The 21,022-nt window shown below is 49.6% G+C and overlaps 1 protein-coding gene across 4 annotated transcripts in view; it reads left to right on the forward strand.

The window, feature by feature from the left end:
• The window catches only part of LOC116957120 (uncharacterized), a 76,548-nt gene extending 56,590 nt beyond the window's left edge, over positions 1-19,958 (forward strand). For all 4 annotated transcript variants that reach the window (XM_076055217.1, XM_076055216.1, XM_076055215.1 and 1 more), the window contains 4 exons: positions 3,751-4,008; positions 9,783-9,996; positions 11,756-11,841; positions 19,797-19,958. In XM_076055217.1, the coding sequence (XP_075911332.1) occupies positions 3,751-4,008; positions 9,783-9,996; positions 11,756-11,841; positions 19,797-19,949 (711 nt within the window). In that variant the 3' untranslated portion in view covers positions 19,950-19,958. The remainder of the gene's footprint in view (positions 1-3,750; positions 4,009-9,782; positions 9,997-11,755; positions 11,842-19,796) is intronic.
• Positions 19,959-21,022: the final 1,064 nt, after the last annotated feature.

The raw sequence follows: 21,022 nt of genomic DNA on the forward strand, positions 1-21,022 counted from the left end.
ACACTCTCATTCACACTGACTCACTCACACTCACACCACACCCACACCACACTCACTCACTCGTTCACTCACACACTCACACCACACCCACTCACACTCACTCGCTTACACTCACACTCTCATTCACACTCACTCACTCACACTCACACACTCACACCACACCCACACCACACTCGCTCACTCGTTCACTCATACACTCACACACTCACACCACACCCACACCATACTCACACTCGCTCACTCGCCCACACCACACAACACTCGCTCACTCACACTCTCATTCACACTCGCTCACACTCACTCGCTCACACACTCACACACACCACACTCACACTCTCATTCACACTCACTCACACTCACACACTCACACCACACCCACACTTACACTCGTTCACTCACACACTCACACCACACCCACACCACACTCGCTCACTCGTTCACTCACACACTCACACCACACCCACACTACACTCGCTCACTCACACACTCACACCACACCCACATCACACTCGCTCACTCGTTCACTCACACACTCACACTCGCTCACTCACACACTCACACCACACACACACCACACTCACTCGTTCACTCACACACTCACACCACACCCACACCACACTCGCTCACTCACACACTCAGATTACACCCACACCACACTCGCTCACTCGTTCACTCACACACTCACACCACACCCACCCACACCACACTCGCTCACTCACACTCTCATTCACACTCGCTCACACTCACTCGCTCACACTCACTCGCTCACACTCAGACTCACACACACCACACTCACATTCGCTCACTCACACTCTCATTCACACTCGCTCACACTCACTCACACAAACCACACTCGCTCACTCACACTCTCATTCACACTCACTCGCTCACTCACACCACACCCACATCACACCCGCTCACTCACACTCTCATTCACACTCACTCGCTCACACACTCACACACTCATTCACACACACTCACATACACTCACACACACCCACACCACATCACACTCGCTCACTCACACACTCACACAACACTCACTCTCATTCACACTCACTCACACTCACTCGCTCACACACTCACACACTCATTCACACACACTCATATACACTCACACACACCCACCCCACATCACACTCGCTCACTCACACACTCACACAACACTCACTCTCGCTCACACATACACTTACACACTCACACACACCACACTCACACACACTCACACACTCACACACACACTCACACGCTTACACACCCACACCACACTCACCCTCTCACACACTCACACACACCACACTCACACACACTCACTCACACTCGCACACACCCACACCACATCACACTCGCTCACTCACACACACACACCACACCACTCTCACACACTCACTCACACTCACTCTCGCTCACACACACCCACACCACATCACACTCGCTCACTCACACACTCACTCTCAATCTCGCTCACTCGCTCACTCACACACACCCACACCACACTCATACACTCACACACACCACACTGACACACTCACACCACATTCACACACTCACACCCTCACACACACCACACTCACACACTCACACACACCACACTCACACACTCACACACACTCACTCAAACACTCACACACTCACACACACCACACTCACACACACACCCACACCACATCACACTTACTCACTCACACACTCACACACACACACCCACACCACACCACATCACACTCACTCACTCACACACACCCACACCACATCACACTCGCTCACTCACACACACACTCACACTCACTCACACTCAGACCACATCACACTCACTCACACAACACTCACACACACCACATCACACTCACTCACACTCACACACACCACACTCACACACACGCACACCACACTCACACACACTCACTCACACACACTCACACTCACACACACACTACACCACACTCACACACACACCACACTCACACACACCACACCACATCACACTCGCTCACACACTCACACACACAACACTCACTTGCTCACTCTCACACTCATTCACACTCACTCGCTCACTCACTCACACTCACTCACACTCACACACACACTACACCACACTCACACACACCACACTCACACACACCCACACCACATCACACTCGCTCACTCACACTCATTCACACTCACTCGCTCACCCACACTCACACACTCACACACACCATACTCACACACACTCACAGACTCGCACTCACTCTCTCGCTCACACACACACTCACACACACCTACACCACACTCACTCACACTCACACACACACACTCGCTCACTCACACCCACACCACACCACATCACACACTCACTCTCGCTCACACACTCACTCACACACACCACATCACACACTCACATACTCACTCACACCACATCACACTCACTCACTCACTCACACACACCACATCACACACTCACACTCACTCACTCTCGCTCACACACTCACTCACACACACCACATCACACTCACACACACACACACACTCACTCACACCCACACACACCCACACACTCACTCACACACACCACATCACACACTCACACTCACACACACACACTCACACACACCCACACACTCACTCACACACACCACATCACACACTCACTCTCGCTCACACACTCACTCACACACACCACATCACACACACACACCACATCACACACTCACACACCACACTCACACACACCCACACACTCACTCACACACACCACATCGCACACTCACTCTCGCTCACACACTCACTCACACACACCACATCACACTCACACACACACACCACATCACACACTCACACACCACACTCACACACACCCACACACTCACACACACACACCACATCACAACACACTCACACACACCACATCACACACACCCACACACTCACTCACACACACCCACACACTCACTCACACACTCACACACCACACTCACACCTACACACTCACTCCCACACACCACATCACACACTCACACACACCACACTCACACACCCACACACTCACTCACACACACCACACCACACTCACACACACATACTCACTCACACACAACACACTCACTCACACTCACACCACATCACACACTCACACACCACACTCACACACACCCACACACTCACACACACACACTCACTCACACACACACACTCACACACACACACACTCACTCACACCACACACACTCACACACACACTCACTCACACTCACACACACCACATCACACAAACCCACACACTCACTCACACACACCACATCACACACACACACCACCCACACACTCACACACACCACACACACCCACACACTCACTCACACACACCACATCACACACACACACCACCCACACACTCACACACACCACACACACCCACACACTCACTCACACACACCACATCACACACTCACACACCACACTCACACACACTCACACTCACATACTCACACCACATCACACACTCACACACACCCTCACACTCACACACACCACATCACACACTCACACACCACACTCACTCACACACACCACATTACACACTCACACACCACACACCACACCCACACACTCACTCACTCACACACACACTCACACACACACACCACACTCACCCACACACTCACCCACCACACACACCCACACACTCACACACACACCACATCACAACAACAACACTCCCCCAACACTCCCCTTGTCGTGCTTCCACGCCCCGCGCCCCCCCCCCCGCAGCAACTGCTCAAGGTGAAGGAGGAGTCAAGGGCCCGTGAGCAGGAGGCAGAGCGCCTGCAGGAGGACAAGCGCAGCGCCGAGACCGCCCTCCGCAGCCTGCAGCAGCAGCACCGCAGCCTGCAGCAGCAGCAGCAGCAGCAGCAGCAGGAGCAGCAGCAGCTTCAAGAGCAGCAGCAGCAGCAGCAGCAGCAGCTACAAGAGCAGCAGCAGCAGGGGCAGCAGTCGCCACCAGCGGCTCAGACGGAGCACGCTGACGCGGTGAGCCAGACGCACGGAGACACACGGAGATGAATAGAGACACATAGAGACCCACAGAGATGCATAGAGATGCATAGAGATGAATAGAGATGCATAGAGACACACAGAGACCCACAGAGACCCACAGAGACACATAGACACCCACAGAGATGAATAGAGATGCATAGAAACCCACAGAGACCCACACAGACCCACAGAGACTCACAGAGACCCCCAGAGACCCATAGAGACTCACAGAGACCCACAGAGACCCACAGAGACCCACAGAGACCCACAGAGATGCATAGAGATGCATAGAAACCCACAGAGACCCACACAGACCCACAGAGACTCACAGAGACCCCCAGAGACCCATAGAGACTCACAGAGACCCACAGAGACCCACAGAGACCCATAGAGACTCACAGAGACCCACAGAGACCCACAGAGACCCACAGAGACCCACAGAGACACACAGAGACCCACAGAGACACACAGAGACCCACAGAGACCCACAGAGACAAACAAAGACCCACAGAGATGAATAGAGACCCACAGAGATTCATAGAGACCCACAGAGATTCATAGAGACCCACAGAGACCCACAGAGACACATAGAGACCCACAGAGACACATAGAGACCCACAGAGACACACAGAGACCCACAGAGACCTACAGAGACCCACAGAGACTCGCAGAGACACACAGAGACCCACAGAGACCCACAGAGACCCACAGAGATGCATAGAGATGCATAGAAACCCACAGAGACCCACACAGACCCACAGAGACTCACAGAGACCCCCAGAGACCCATAGAGACTCACAGAGACCCACAGAGACCCACAGAGACCCATAGAGACTCACAGAGACACACAGAGACCCACAGAGACACACAGAGACCCATAGAGACCCACAGAGACACACAGAGACCCACAGAGACACACAGAGACCCACAGACCTACAGAGACCCACAGAGACTCACAGAGACACACAGAGACCCACAGAGACCCACAGAGATGCATAGAGATGCATAGAGACCCACAGAGACTCACAGAGACCCCCAGAGACCCATAGAGACTCACAGAGACCCACAGAGACCCACAGAGACCCATAGAGACTCACAGAGACCCACAGAGACACACAGATATGCATAGAGACTCACAGAGACCCACACAGACCCACAGAGACTCACAGAGACTCACAGAGACCCACAGAGACCCACAGAGACTCACAGAGACACACGCAGACCCACAGAGACCCACAGAGACACACAGAGACACACAGAGACACACAGAGACCCACAGAGACCCACAGAGATGCATAGAGATGCATAGAGACCCACAGAGACCCACAGAGACCCAAAGAGACCCACAGAGACACACAGAGACCCACAGAGATGAATAGAGACCCACATAGACCCACAGAGACTCACAGAGACCCACAGAGACACACAGAGACTCACAGAGACCCACAGAGACTCACAGTGATGCATAGAGATGCATAGAGACCCACAGAGACACACAGAGACCCACAGAGACCCACAGAGACCCACAGAGACCCACAGAGACCCACAGAGATGCATAGAGACACACAGAGATGCATAGAGACTCACAGAGACCCACACAGACCCACAGAGACGCACAGAGACCCACAGAGACGCACAGAGACCCACAGAGACCCACAGAGACACACAGAGATGAATAGAGATGCATAGAGACCCACAGATACCCACAGAGACCCACACAGACCCACAGAGACACACAGAGATTAATAGAGATGCATAGAGACTCACAGAGACCCACAGAGATGCACAGAGACCCACAGAGACCCACACAGACCCACAGAGACACACAGAGATGAATAGAGATGCATAGAGACTCACAGAGACCCACACAGACCCACAAAGACACACAGAGACACACAGAGATGCATAGAAATGCATAGAGATCCACAGAGACCCACACAGACCCACAGAGACACACAGAGATGCATAGTGAACCCACAGAGACCCACAGAGACCCACACAGACCCACAGAGACCCACAGAGACCCACAGAGACACACAGAGACACACAGAGACCCACAGAGGCCCAAAGAGATGCATAGAGACCCACAGAGACCCATAGAGACCCATAGAGACCCACAGAGACCCACAGAGACCCACAGAGACACACAGAGACACACAGAGACCCACAGAGACCCAAAGAGATGCATAGAGACCCACAGAGACCCATAGAGACCCATAGAGACCCACAGAGACCCACAAACACCCACAGAGACCCACAAAGACCCACAGAGATACACAGAGACACATAGAGACTCATAGAGACCCACAGAGACACATAGAGACCCACAGAGATGCACAGAGACCCACAGAGACCCACAGAGGCCCACAGAGGCCCACAGAGACCCACAGAGACCCACAGAGACTCATAGAGATGCACAGAGGCCCATAGAGACTCATAGAGATGCACAGAGACTCGTAGCGTGTGTGTTTACGCGTGTATGTGTGTGTTTTTACGCGTGTACGTGTGTGAGTGTGTGTGTACGTGTGTATGTGTATTCGTGTTTACGCATGTACGTGTGTACGTGTGAGTGTGTATACGCGTATATGTATGTGTGTTTACGCGTGTACCTGTGTACGTGTGTGAGTGTGTGTGTGTTTACGCGTGTACGTGTGTACGTGTGAGTGTACGTGTGTACGTGTGTACGTGTGAGTGTGTACGTGTGTACGTGTGTACGCGTGTGAGTGTGTACGTGTGAGTGTACTCTTTGGTTCTATTGGGTAAAGTCACCACGTAGGTGAAAATAAAATAACAAAATTCTCACGACGTTTCGGCCACAACACAAGCGGCCTTCATCAGGTGAAGGGGACGAGACTGTCTGGAGGACAGCGCTGGAGTGGAAGAAGCCACGCTCAGATCACGACCTTTAAGCTGTGTGAGAAGAAAAAGACCAAGCGCCTTGACAAAGGAATTAGCATATAATTTAGCATTGAAATGGCTCATTGAAATGGCTAAGTTAAAGTATATACATCCGCAGAGGTACTCCTTGACAAAGGAATTAGCATCGAATTTAGCATTGAAATAGCTGAGTGATTAGCTTGTAACTGGTCACAGAAATAGCTGTGTTAAAGTTAGAGCATATACATTCACCGAGGCACCTAGTACTCATCAAACAGGAGAATTCAGTGAAACACAACCACACTCAGACAGCGGACCTTTAAACTGTGTGCGAGCAAACAAGGTGTTCTGACAAAGAAATTAGCATAAAAAATAGCATTTGATTGGCGGATTTTAGGAAAGAGGTGGTGTACGTGCCGGTGGACTTGCCGTTTAGCGTGGGGGGGGGGGGGAAAGGGGGGGAGGGGGAGTTTACCTATTGATGGTGTGAAAAGGGGGAATTTATAAGAGCTGCGAAAGTTTGGGGTACCACTACTTGAAAAATATACTGTACCATTGAAATTAGTTTAATGTTTGGTTCGATTTAGAACATCCTTCCAATGGTTGCTTAATTTGAAACCATCCTCTCGGTTGAAATTGTGTCTGTGTTTGTAGATCTGAATTTCTTCATGAACAAATCTCTGATTGTGTGTACGTGTGAGTGTGTACGTGTGTACGTATGTGTGTGTGGTGAGCGGTGACAACGTACCGGTTGGCGCTGCCCCGGCAAACCCGGCGCCCCGAGTTCGATTCCCCCGCTCACAGCAAAGCGCCGCTGATGATTGGCTGAACCGGCCTGGCACGGCGTGTAAAAAACATGGCCGGGCGCGGTGCCGGCACCACCACCACCGCCACCACCACCACCACCACTGCCACCACCACCACCACCACCGCCACCACCACCACCATCATCACCACCACCACCACCACCGCCACCGCCACCGCCACCACCACCACCACCATCACCACCACCGCCACCACCACCGCCACCACCACCACCGCCACCACCACCGCCGCCACCACCACCACCACCGCCGCCACCACCACCACCGCCGCCACGGTCGTGTTCCACGGCGGTGATGCAGAGGCTACACGGTGGTGGACCTCAGGGACAGTCCATAAATGACGTCACGCTATTTTGCCCACCCCTCTCCCCCCCCCTCTCCCCCCCCCTCTCCCCCCCTCTCCCCCCCCTCGTCACGCGGCGTCACAGAAAGTCAGACCCCCCTCCCCCCTCCAATATGACGTCACAAAGCTCTACCCCCCTCCCCCCCCCAACAAAAAAAACTATATTTCCATTTTGAAAATAAAACGCGCTTCAAAACGCTTTAAACTATCGTCATCGTAGTAGTAGTGCATATTTAATGTGCACTCTGATGTTGTAGGAGAATACATTTATTAAAATCGAGGTCGCTGGAAAGCTGAAATTTAGCGTAAAATTCGCTTGAAAATATTCCAGGTCAAACTAAAACTGCAAATGTTCACAATATTATATGGAAATTCTCCTATAATTATAAAATATTAAAAGTAATTTTCACTGTAACAAAATTACTTGAAACTTAGGCGCTGGAAAGCTGAAATTTAGCGTAAAATTCGCTTGAAAATATTCAACGTCAAACTAAAACTGCAGATGTTCAGAATATTATATGGAAATTCTCCTATAATTATAAAATATTAAAAGTTATTTTCACTGTAACAAAAATACTTGAAACTTAGGCGCTGGAAAGCTGAAATTTAGCATAAAATTCGCTTGAAAATATTCAACGTCAAACTAAAACTGCAGATGTTCAGAATATTATATGGAAATTCTCTTATAATTATAAAATATTAAAAGTAATTTTCACTATAAAATAAGTACTTGAAACTTAGGCGCTGGAAAGCTGAAATTTAGCGTAAAATTCGCTTGAAAGTATTCAACGTCAAACTAAAACTGCAGATGTTCAGAATATTATATGGAAATTCTCTTAGAATTATAAAATATTAAAAGTAATTATAACTGTAAAAAAAAACACTTAAAATTTCGTAGTAGAACGAAGCATAATGTAGAGTACAATTGGAACAATCACGTGTTCATTCCACAGAATGAAAAGCCCCGGTAGAATAATTAACATCAAAATGTTTAATGACGATCATTAAAAAAATTCACGAAAATTCATGCTTCTCCATTCTCCCACGGAGAACTGAAATGCTACTTCATGGACTAAATAAAAGGTGACCTGAGTAAATTTAAGTAATCAAATAGTTAATAATGAAAATGTATCCAAACTAGCGTTGCCATAACAATTCTGTTTAATTAAGTGGGACGCGTTGATCTTCTTTGGTTCTTTCGGTAAAGTCACCACCACGTAGAATGAGAATAAAATAACAAAATTGATAAAATAAAATAACACAATGATATTCTCACGGCGTTTCGGCCACAACACAAGCGGCCTTCATCAGGTGAAGGGACGAGACTGTCTGGTAGGACAGCGCGTGGCTTTTTCACTCCAGCGCTGTCCTCCAGACAGTCTCGCCCCTTCACCTGATGAAGGCCGCTTGTGTTGTGGCCGAAACGTCGTGAGAATATCATTGTGTTATTTTATTTAATCAATTGTATTATTTTATTCTCGTTCTACGTGGTGGTGGTGACTTTACCGAAAGAACCAAAGAAGATGAATCCTCGCAGTCACGAAAGCTTTAAATACAAATGGGACGCGTTGCTTACATTCCTTCAAAGCTGCGCGTTTTGACGTGACGTCACGTCACTCAAACCCCGCCCCCCCCCACCCTCGTCACCCCCCACCCACCCCCAGGCGCGTGACGTCATTGGTGGGCGTCTCCTTTGTCTGTGCGTTGGTGCGCGCGTCGCTTAGACGGTGGACGAGGCGATGGTGGCGGTGGCCGGTGCGGAGAGCCTGGAGGCGCAGAAAACCGCCGGCGGCACGGCCGCCACCGCCGCCGCAGCCGCCGGCACGGCCGCCGCCGCCGCAGCCGCCGGCACGGCCGCCGCCACCGCCGGCACGGCCGTGGCCGCGGCCAGGACGACCGCCGATGGTTTGCGCTCGGAGAGGGAGGCGCTGCTGATCGGTACGTGATGGTGAAGGCGGTGATGACGACGGCGACGGTGACGGCGACGGTGAAAGCGATGGTGGCGACGGCGACGGTGATGGTGACGGTGACGGTGATGGTGATGGTGACGGCGATAGTGACAGTGATGGTGACGGCGATGGTGACAGTGATGGTGACGGCGATGGTGATGGCGACGGTGATGGCGACGGTGATGGTGATGGTGACGGTGATGGTGATAGTGACGGCGATGGTGACGGCAACAGTGATGGTGACGACGATGATGACGACGATGACAATGATGCTTTTACGCTACACACTACGCTATACACTATACACTACGCTATACACTACACACTACACTATACACTACGCTATACACTATACACTACGCTATACACTAGACACTACACTATACACTACGCTATACACTATACACTAGGCTATACACAACGTTATACACTATACACTACGCTATACACTATACACTACACTATGCACTACACACTACACTATACACTACGCTATACACTATACACTACGCTATACACTAGACACTACACTATACACAACGCTATATACTATACACTACACTATACACTACGCTATACACTATACACTAGGCTATACACTATACACAACGCTATACACTATACACTACGCTATACACTATACACTACACTATGCACTACACACTACACTATACACTATACACTACACTATACGCTATACACTACGCTATACACTATGCACTACACTATGCACTACACACTACACTATACACTACGCTATACACTATACACGAGGCTATACACAACGCTATACACTATACACTACACTATACACTACACACTACGCTATACACTACATTATACACGACGCTTTACACTACGCTATACACACAACGTAACACACACCATACACACAACGTGACACACAACGTAACACACAACGTAACACACAACGTGACACACACCATACACACAACGTGACACACAACGTCACACACACAACATAACACACAACGTACACACAACGTAACACACAACGTAACACACAACGTAACACAACGTAACACACAACGTAACACACAACGTAACACACAACGTGACACACAACGTACCACACAACGTACCACACAACGTAACACACAACGTAACACACAACGTAACACACAACGTGACACACACCATACACACAACGTAACACAACGTAACACACAACGTAACACACAACGTAACACACAACGTAACACAACGTAACACACAACGTAACACACAACTTAACACACACCATACACACAATGGCACACACAACGTCACACACAACGTAACACACAACGTAACACACAACGTAACACACAACCTGACACACAACCTGACACACAACGTAACACACAACGTAACACACAACGTCACACACAACGTGACACACCATACACACAACGTACCACACAACGTCACACACAACGTAACACACAACGTAACACACAACGTAACACACAACGTAACACACAACGTACCACACAACGTAACACACAACCTGACACACAACGTAACACACAACGTAACACACAACGTACCACACAACGTAACACACAACGTGACACACAACGTCACACACGACGTGACACACGACGTCACACACGACGTGACACACACCATACACACAACGTAACACACAACGTAACACACAACGTAACACACAACGTCACACACAACGTGACACACAACGTAACACACAACGTCACGTGCCGAATCTCTCTCCCCCCCCCACCCAGGCCTGCTGATGACCTTCCTCCAGATCCATCCGTGTGGGGTCAGCGTGGAGGGCGTGCGGGTCTACCTGCGGGCACTCGACATCAAGGTGAGCGAGTCACACAGAGATACGTAGAGTCACAGATACGTAGTCACGCAGAGATACGTAGAGTGACACAGAGATACGTAGAGTCACACAGAGATACGTAGAGTCACACAGAGATACGTAGAGTCACACAGAGATACGTAGAGTCACACAGAGATACGTAGAGTCACACAGAGTTACGTAGAGTGACACAGAGATACGTAGAGTTACACAGAGATACGTAGAGTCACACAGAGATACGTAGGGTCACACAGAGATACGTAGAGTCACACAGAGATACGTAGAGTCACACAGAGATACCTAGAGTCACACAGAGATACGTAGAGTCACACAGAGATACGTAGAGTCACACGGAGATACGTAGAGTCACACGGAGATACGTAGAGTCACACGGAGATACGTAGAGTCACACAGAGATACGTAGAGTCACACAGAGATACGTAGAGTCACACAGAGATACGTAGAGTCACACAGAGATACGTAGAGTCACACAGAGATACGTAGAGTCACACAGAGATACGTAGAGTCACACGGAGATACGTAGTCACGCAGAGATACGTAGAGTCACACAGAGATACGTAGAGTCACACAGAGACACGTAGAGCCACACAGAGATACGTAGAGTGACACAGAGATACGTAGAGTCACACAGAGATACGTAGAGTCACACGGAGATACGTAGAGTCACGCAGAGATACGTAGAGTCACACAGAGATACGTAGAGTCACACAGAGATACGTAGTCACACAGAGATACGTAGAGTCACACAGAGATACGTAGAGTTACACAGAGATACGTAGAGTCACACAGAGATACGTAGAGTCACACGGAGATACGTAGAGTCACAAAGAGATACGTAGAGTCACACAGAGATACGTAGAGTCACACAGAGATATGTAGAGTCACACAGAGATACGTAGAGTCACACGGAGATACGTAGAGTCACACAGAGATACGTAGAGTCACACAGAGATACGTAGAGTCACACAGAGACACGTAGAGTCACACGGAGATACGTAAAGTCACGCAGAGATACGTAGAGTCACACAGAGATACGTAGAGTCACACAGAGATACGTAGAGTCACACAGAGATACGTAGAGTCACACAGAGATACGTAGAGTCACACAGAGATACGTAGAGTCACACAGAGATACGTAGAGTCACACAGAGATATGTAGAGTCACGCAGAGATACGTAGAGTCACACAGAGATACGTAGAGTCAGAGATACGTAGAGTCACACAGAGATACGTAGAGTCACACAGAGATACGTAGAGTGACACAGAGATACGTAGAGTCACACAGAGATACGTAGAGTCACACAGAGATACGTAGAGGGACACAGAGATACGTAGAGTCACACAGAGATACGTAGAGTCACGCAGAGATACGTAGAGTCACACAGAGATACGTAGAGTCACACAGAGATACGTAGAGTGACACAGAGATACGTAGAGTCACACAGAGATACGTAGGATCACACAGAGATACGTAGAGTCACACAGAGATACGTAGAGTCACACAGAGATACGTAGAGTCACACAGAGATACGTAGAGTCGCACAGAGATACGTAGAGTCACACAGAGATACGTAGAGTCACACAGAGATACGTAGAGTCGCACAGAGATACGTAGAGTCGCACAGAGATACGTAGAGTCACACAGAGATACGTAGAGTCACACAGAGATACGTAGAGTCACACAGAGATTCGTAGGGTCACACAGAGATACGTAGAGTCACACGGAGATGCGTAGAGTCACACGGAGATACGTAGAGTCACACGGAGATACGTAGAGTCACGCGGAGATACGTAGAGTCACACAGAGATAGGTAGAGTCACACGGAGACACTTTTAGTTACACAGAGATACGTAGAGTCACACGGAGATACGTAGAGTCACACAGAGATACGTAGATTCACACAGAGATACGTAGAGTCACGCAGAGATACGTAGAGTCACACGGAGATACGTAGAGTCACACAGAGATAGGTAGAGTCACACAGAGATACGTAGATTCACACAGAGATACGTAGAGTCACACAGAGATACGTAGAGTCACGTGGAGATACGTAGAGTCACAAAGAGATACGTAGAGTCACACAGAGATACGTAGAGTCACACAGAGATATGTAGAGTCACACAGAGATACGTAGAGTCACACGGAGATACGTAGAGTCACACAGAGATACGTAGAGTCACACAGAGATACGTAGAGTCACACAGAGACACGTAGAGTCACACGGAGATACGTAAAGTCACGCAGAGATACGTAGAGTCACACAGAGATACGTAGAGTCACACAGAGATACGTAGAGTCACACAGAGATACGTAGAGTCACACAGAGATACGTAGAGTCACACAGAGATACGTAGAGTCACACAGAGATACGTAGAGTCACACAGAGATATGTAGAGTCACGCAGAGATACGTAGAGTCACACAGAGATACGTAGAGTCAGAGATACGTAGAGTCACACAGAGATACGTAGAGTCACACAGAGATACGTAGAGTGACACAGAGATACGTAGAGTCACACAGAGATACGTAGAGTCACACAGAGATACGTAGAGGGACACAGAGATACGTAGAGTCACGCAGAGATACGTAGAGTCACGCAGAGATACGTAGAGTCACACAGAGATACGTAGAGTCACACAGAGATACGTAGAGTGACACAGAGATACGTAGAGTCACACAGAGATACGTAGGATCACACAGAGATACGTAGAGTCACACAGAGATACGTAGAGTCACACAGAGATACGTAGAGTCACACAGAGATACGTAGAGTCGCACAGAGATACGTAGAGTCACACAGAGATACGTAGAGTCACACAGAGATACGTAGAGTCGCACAGAGATACGTAGAGTCGCACAGAGATACGTAGAGTCACACAGAGATACGTAGAGTCACACAGAGATACGTAGAGTCACACAGAGATTCGTAGGGTCACACAGAGATACGTAGAGTCACACGGAGATGCGTAGAGTCACACGGAGATACGTAGAGTCACACGGAGATACGTAGAGTCACGCGGAGATACGTAGAGTCACACAGAGATAGGTAGAGTCACACGGAGACACTTTTAGTTACACAGAGATACGTAGAGTCACACGGAGATACGTAGAGTCACACAGAGATACGTAGATTCACACAGAGATACGTAGAGTCACGCAGAGATACGTAGAGTCACACGGAGATACGTAGAGTCACACAGAGATAGGTAGAGTCACACAGAGATACGTAGATTCACACAGAGATACGTAGAGTCACACAGAGATACGTAGAGTCACGTGGAGATACGTAGAGTCACACAGAGATACGTAGAGTGACACAGAGATACGTAGAGTCACACAGAGATGCGTAGAGTCACGCGGGGATACGTAGAGTCACACAGAGATACGTAGAGTCACGCAGAGATACGTAGAGTCACACAGAGATACGTAGAGTGACACAGAGATACGTAGAGTCACACAGAGATACGTAGGATCACACAGAGATACGTAGAGTCACACAGAGATACGTAGAGTCACACAGAGATACGTAGAGTCACACAGAGATACGTAGAGTCGCACAGAGATACGTAGAGTCACACAGAGATACGTAGAGTCACACAGAGATACGTAGAGTCGCACAGAGATACGTAGAGTCGCACAGAGATACGTAGAGTCACACAGAGATACGTAGAGTCACACAGAGATACGTAGAGTCACACAGAGATTCGTAGGGTCACACAGAGATACGTAGAGTCACACGGAGATGCGTAGAGTCACACGGAGATACGTAGAGTCACACGGAGATACGTAGAGTCACGCGGAGATACGTAGAGTCACACAGAGATAGGTAGAGTCACACGGAGACACTTTTAGTTACACAGAGATACGTAGAGTCACACGGAGATACGTAGAGTCACACAGAGATACGTAGATTCACACAGAGATACGTAGAGTCACGCAGAGATACGTAGAGTCACACGGAGATACGTAGAGTCACACAGAGATAGGTAGAGTCACACAGAGATACGTAGATTCACACAGAGATACGTAGAGTCACACAGAGATACGTAGAGTCACGTGGAGATACGTAGAGTCACACAGAGATACGTAGAGTGACACAGAGATACGTAGAGTCACACAGAGATGCGTAGAGTCACGCGGGGATACGTAGAGTCACACAGAGATACGTAGAGTCACGCAGAGATACGTAGAGTCACACAGAGATACGTAGAGTGACACAGAGATACGTAGAGTTACACAGAGATACATAGAGTCACGCAGAGATACGTAGAGTCACACAGAGATACGTAGAGTCACACAGAGATACGTAGCGTCACACAAAGATACGTAGGGTCACACAGAGATACGTAGAATGACACAGAGATACGTAGCGTCACACAGAGATACGTAGAGTGACACAGAGATGCGTAGAGTCACACAGAGATACGTAGAGTCACACAGAGATACGTAGAGTCACACAGAGATACGTAGAGTGACACAGAGATACGTAGAGTCACACAGAGATAGGTAGAGTCACACGGAGACACTTTTAGTTACACAGAGATACGTAGAGTCACACGGAGATACGTAGAGTCACACATAGATACGTAGAGTCGCGCAGAGATACGTGGAGTCGCACAGAGATACGTAGAGTCGCACAGAGATACGTAGAGTCACACAGAGATACGTAGTCACGCAGAGATACGTAGAGTCACACAGAGATACGTAGAGTCACACAGAGATACGTAGAGTCACACAGAGATACATAGAGTCACACATAGATACGTAGAGTCACACAGAGATACGTAGAGTCACACAGAGATACATAGAGTCACACATAGATACGTAGAGTCACACAGAGATACGTAGAGTCACACAGAGATGCGTAGAGTCACACAGAGATACATAGAGTCACACATAGATACGTAGAGTCACATAGAGATAAGTAGAGTCACACAGAGATACGTAGAGTCACACGGAGATACGTACAGTCACATAGAGATAAGTAGAGTCACACAGAGATACGTAGAGTGACACAGATACGTAGAGTCACACAGAGATACGTAGAGTGACACAGATACGTAGAGTCACGCAGAGATACTAAAAGTCACACAGAGATACGTAGAGTCACACAGAGATACGTAGAGTCACATAGAGATACGTAGAGTCACACAGAGATACGTAGAGATACGTAGAGGCACACAGAGATACGTAGAGTCACGCGGAGATACGTAGAGTCACACAGAGATACGTAGAGTCACACAGAGTTACGTAAAGTCACACAGAGATACGTAGAGTCACGCGGAGATACGTAGAGTCACAGATACGTAGAGTCACACAGAGATACGTGGAGTCACGCAAAGATACGTAGATTCACACAGAGATACGTAGAGTCACACAGAGATACGTAGAGTCACACAGAGATACGTAGAGTCACACAGAGATACGTGGAGTCACGCAGAGATACGTGGAGTCACGCAGAGATACGTAGAATCACACAGAGATACGTAGAGTCACACAGAGATACGTGGAGTCACGCAGAGATACGTAGAGTCACACAGAGATACGTAGAGTCACACAGAGATACGTAGAGTCACACAGAGATACGTAGAGTCACACAGAGATACGTAGAGTCACACCGAGATACATAGAGTCACACAGAGATACGTAGAGTCACACAGAGATACGTAGAGTCACACCGAGATACATAGAGTCACACAGAGATACGTAGAGTCACACAGAGATACGTAGAGTCACACAGAGATACGTAGAGTCACACAGAGATACGTAGAGTGACACAGAGATACGTAGAGTCACACAGAGATACGTAGAGTCGCACAGAGATACGTAGAGTCACACAGAGATACGTAGAGTCACACAGAGATACGTAGGGTCACACAGAGATTCGTAGGGTCACACAGAGATACGTAGAGTCACACAGAGATGCGTAGAGTCACACGGAGATACGTAGAGTCACACAGAGATACGTAGAGTCACGCGGAGATACGTAGAGTCACAGAGATACGTAGAGTCACACAGAGATACGTAGAGTCACATAGAGATACGTAGAGTCACAGAGATACGTAGAGTCACACAGAGATACGTAGAGTCACGGAGAGATTCGTAGAGTCACGGAGAGATACGTAGTCACACAGAGATATGTAGAGTCACACAGAGATATGTAGAGTCACACAGTGTGTAGAGTGACACAGAGATACGTAGAGTCACACAGAGATACGTAGAGTCACACAGAGATACGTAGAGTGACACAGAGATACGTAGAGTGACACAGAGATACGTAGAGTCACACAGAGATACGTAGAGTCACACAGAGATACGTAGAGTCACACAGAGATACGTAGAGTCACACAGAGATACGTAGAGTCACACAGAGATACGTAGAGTCACACAGAGATACGTAGAGTCACACAGAGATACGTAGAGTCACACAGAGATACGTAGAGTCACACAGAGATACGTAGAGTCACACGGAGATACGTAGAGTCACACGGAGATACGTAGAGTCACACGGAGACACGTAGAGTCACACGGAGATACGTAGAGTCACACAGAGATACGTAGAGTCACACAGAGATACGTAGGGTCACACAGAGATACGTATAGTCACACAGAGATACGTAGATTCACACAGAGATACGTAGAGTCAGAGACACGTAGAGTCACACAGAGATACGTAGAGTCACACAGAGATACGTAGGGTCACACAGAGATACGTGGAGTCACACAGAGATACGTAGAGTCACACAGAGATAGGTAGAGTCACACAGAGATACGTAGAGTCACACAGAGATACGTAGAGTCACACAGAGATACGTAGAGTCACACGGAGATACGTAGAGATACGTAGAGTTACGTAGAGTGACACAGAGATACGTAGAGTCACACAGAGACACGTAGAGTCACGCGGAGATACGTAGAGTCACACGGAGATACGTAGAGTCACACAGAGATACGTAGAGTCACACAGAGATACATAGAGTCACACAGAGATACGTAGAGTCACACAGAGATACGTAGAGTCACACGGAGATACGTAGAGTGACACAGAGACGCGTAGAGTCACACAGAGATACGTAGAGTCACACAGAGATACGTAGAGTGACACAGAGATACGTAGAGTCACACAGAGATACGTAGAGTCACGTGGCCTCAAGGTGCACATGTCCTGGCACAAGCGTCGTGGTGACGTCACCGCCACTTAGTGGCAAATGGCGGTTGTTGTTGTGTGTGTGCGTGCGTGCGTGTGTGTGCGTGCGTGCGTATGTACGCGTGTGTGCGTGTGTGCGTGTGTGTGCGTGTGTGCGTGTGTGTGTGTGCGTGTGTGTGTGCGTGTGTGTGTGCGTGTGTGTGTGTGTGCGTGTGTGTGTGTGTGCGTGTGTGTGTGTGTGTGCGTGTGTGTGTGTGCGTGTGTGTGTGTGTGTGCGCGTGTGTGTGTGTGCGTGTGTGTGTGCGCGTGTGTGTGTGTGCGTGTGTACGTGTGCTTGTTTGTGTGTGCGCGTGTGTGTGCGTGTGTGTGAGTGTGTGTGTGAGTGCGTGTGTGTGCGTCTCTGTGTGTGTGTCTGTGTGCATGTGTTAGTAGGGAACAGTGGTGTAGCGGTTAGCGCTACGCTGCGCTACGAACCCCGGCGACCCCGGGTTCGATTCCCGCTCACGGCCAACACCACCGCTGACGATTCTCTGAACCGGTCCCGGGCATCCTCCCCCTAGGTCGACTCAGCCTCAGATGAGCACCCGGTGTAGCGGTGGTGGTGCGGTGTGTAGTAAACATCGCCACCGGGGGGAGACAAAGGCGGCCGGGCGTGGCGCTGGCCACCCACCCCACACCCACCTCGTGTACCGTTCCGGCCTTCACAGGCGCTCCTCGCTGGCGGCACTTGCCCCCGATGAGTCCGCTAAGGCCACACGGGGGACCTTTGTCTTTGTGCGCGTGCGCCAGATGTCCCCGGGCGAGCTGGACACGGTGCTGTCCTCGGTGCCGCGGCTCTTCCACCACGAGTGGGTGGCGGGCGACGCCGTGGTGGAGAAGCGTTGGGCCTTCTGTGGCCTAGCGCAGGTCGCCAGGGCGCTCGCTCCAACACACGCAGACTGAGCACGCGGGGGGGGGGTGGGGGGGTGGGGCTGGGGGGGGGGGCTGGGGGGGGGGGCTGGGGGGGTGAGGGGGGGTAAGGGCGGAGACTCTGTGTGTGTCTCTGTGTGTGTCTCTGTGTGTGTCTCTGTGTCTCTGTGTGTTTCTGTGTCTCTGTGTGTCTCTGTGTGTGTCTCTGTGTCTCTGTGTGTGTCTCTGTGTCTCTGTGTCTCAGTGTGTGTCTCTGTGTCTCAGTGTGTGTCTCTGTGTCTCTCTGTGTCTCTGCGTGCCTCTGTGTCTCTGTGTGTGTCTCAGTGTGTGTCTCAGTGTCTCTGTGTGTGTCTCAGTGTCTCTGTGTCTCTGTGTGTGTCTCAGTGTCTCTGTGTCTCTGTGTGTGTCTCAGTGTCTCTGTGTGTATCTGTGTGTGTGTCTCTGTGTCTCTGTGTCTCTGTGTGTCTCTCTGTGTGTGTCTCTGTCTCTCTGTGTCTCTCTGTGTCTCTGCGTGTCTCTGTGTCTCTGCGTGTCTCTGTGTCTCTCTTTGTTCTGCGTGTCTCTGTGTCTCTGTGTGTCTCTGTGTCTTTGCGTGTCTCTGTGTGTCTGCGTGTCTCTGTGTCTCTCTGTGTCTCTGTGTCCGGTGTCTCTGTGGTGTCTCTGTGGTGTCTCTGTGTCTCTGCGTGTCTCTGTGTCTGGTGTATCTGTGTCTCTGTGTCTCTCTGTGTCTCTGTGTCTCTGTGTGTCTGGTGTCTCTGTGTCTCTGTGTCTGTGGTGTCTCTGTGTCTCTGTGTGTGTCTGTCTCTCTGTGTCTGTGGTGTCTCTGTGTCTCTGTGTCTCTCTGTGTCTCTGTGTCTCTCTGTCTCTCTGTGTCTCTGTGTCTGGTGTCTCTGTGTCTGGTGTCTCTGTGTCTGGTGTCTCTGTGTCGCTGTTTCTCTGTGTCGGTGTCTCTGTGTCTCTGTGTCTCTGTGTCTGTGGTGTCTCTGCGTGTCTCTGTGTGTCTCTGTGTGTCTGTGTCTCTGTGTCTGCGTGTCTCTGTGTCTGGTGTCTCTGTGTCTGCGGTGTCTCTGTGTGTCTGCGTGTCTCTGTGGTGTCTCTGTGTCTGT

Source organism: Petromyzon marinus, chromosome 70 (genome assembly GCF_048934315.1).
Source record: "Petromyzon marinus isolate PM22_M1 ecotype Great Lakes invasive population chromosome 70, UKy_Petmar_22M1.pri1.0, whole genome shotgun sequence".
NCBI lineage: Eukaryota > Metazoa > Chordata > Hyperoartia > Petromyzontiformes > Petromyzontidae > Petromyzon > Petromyzon marinus.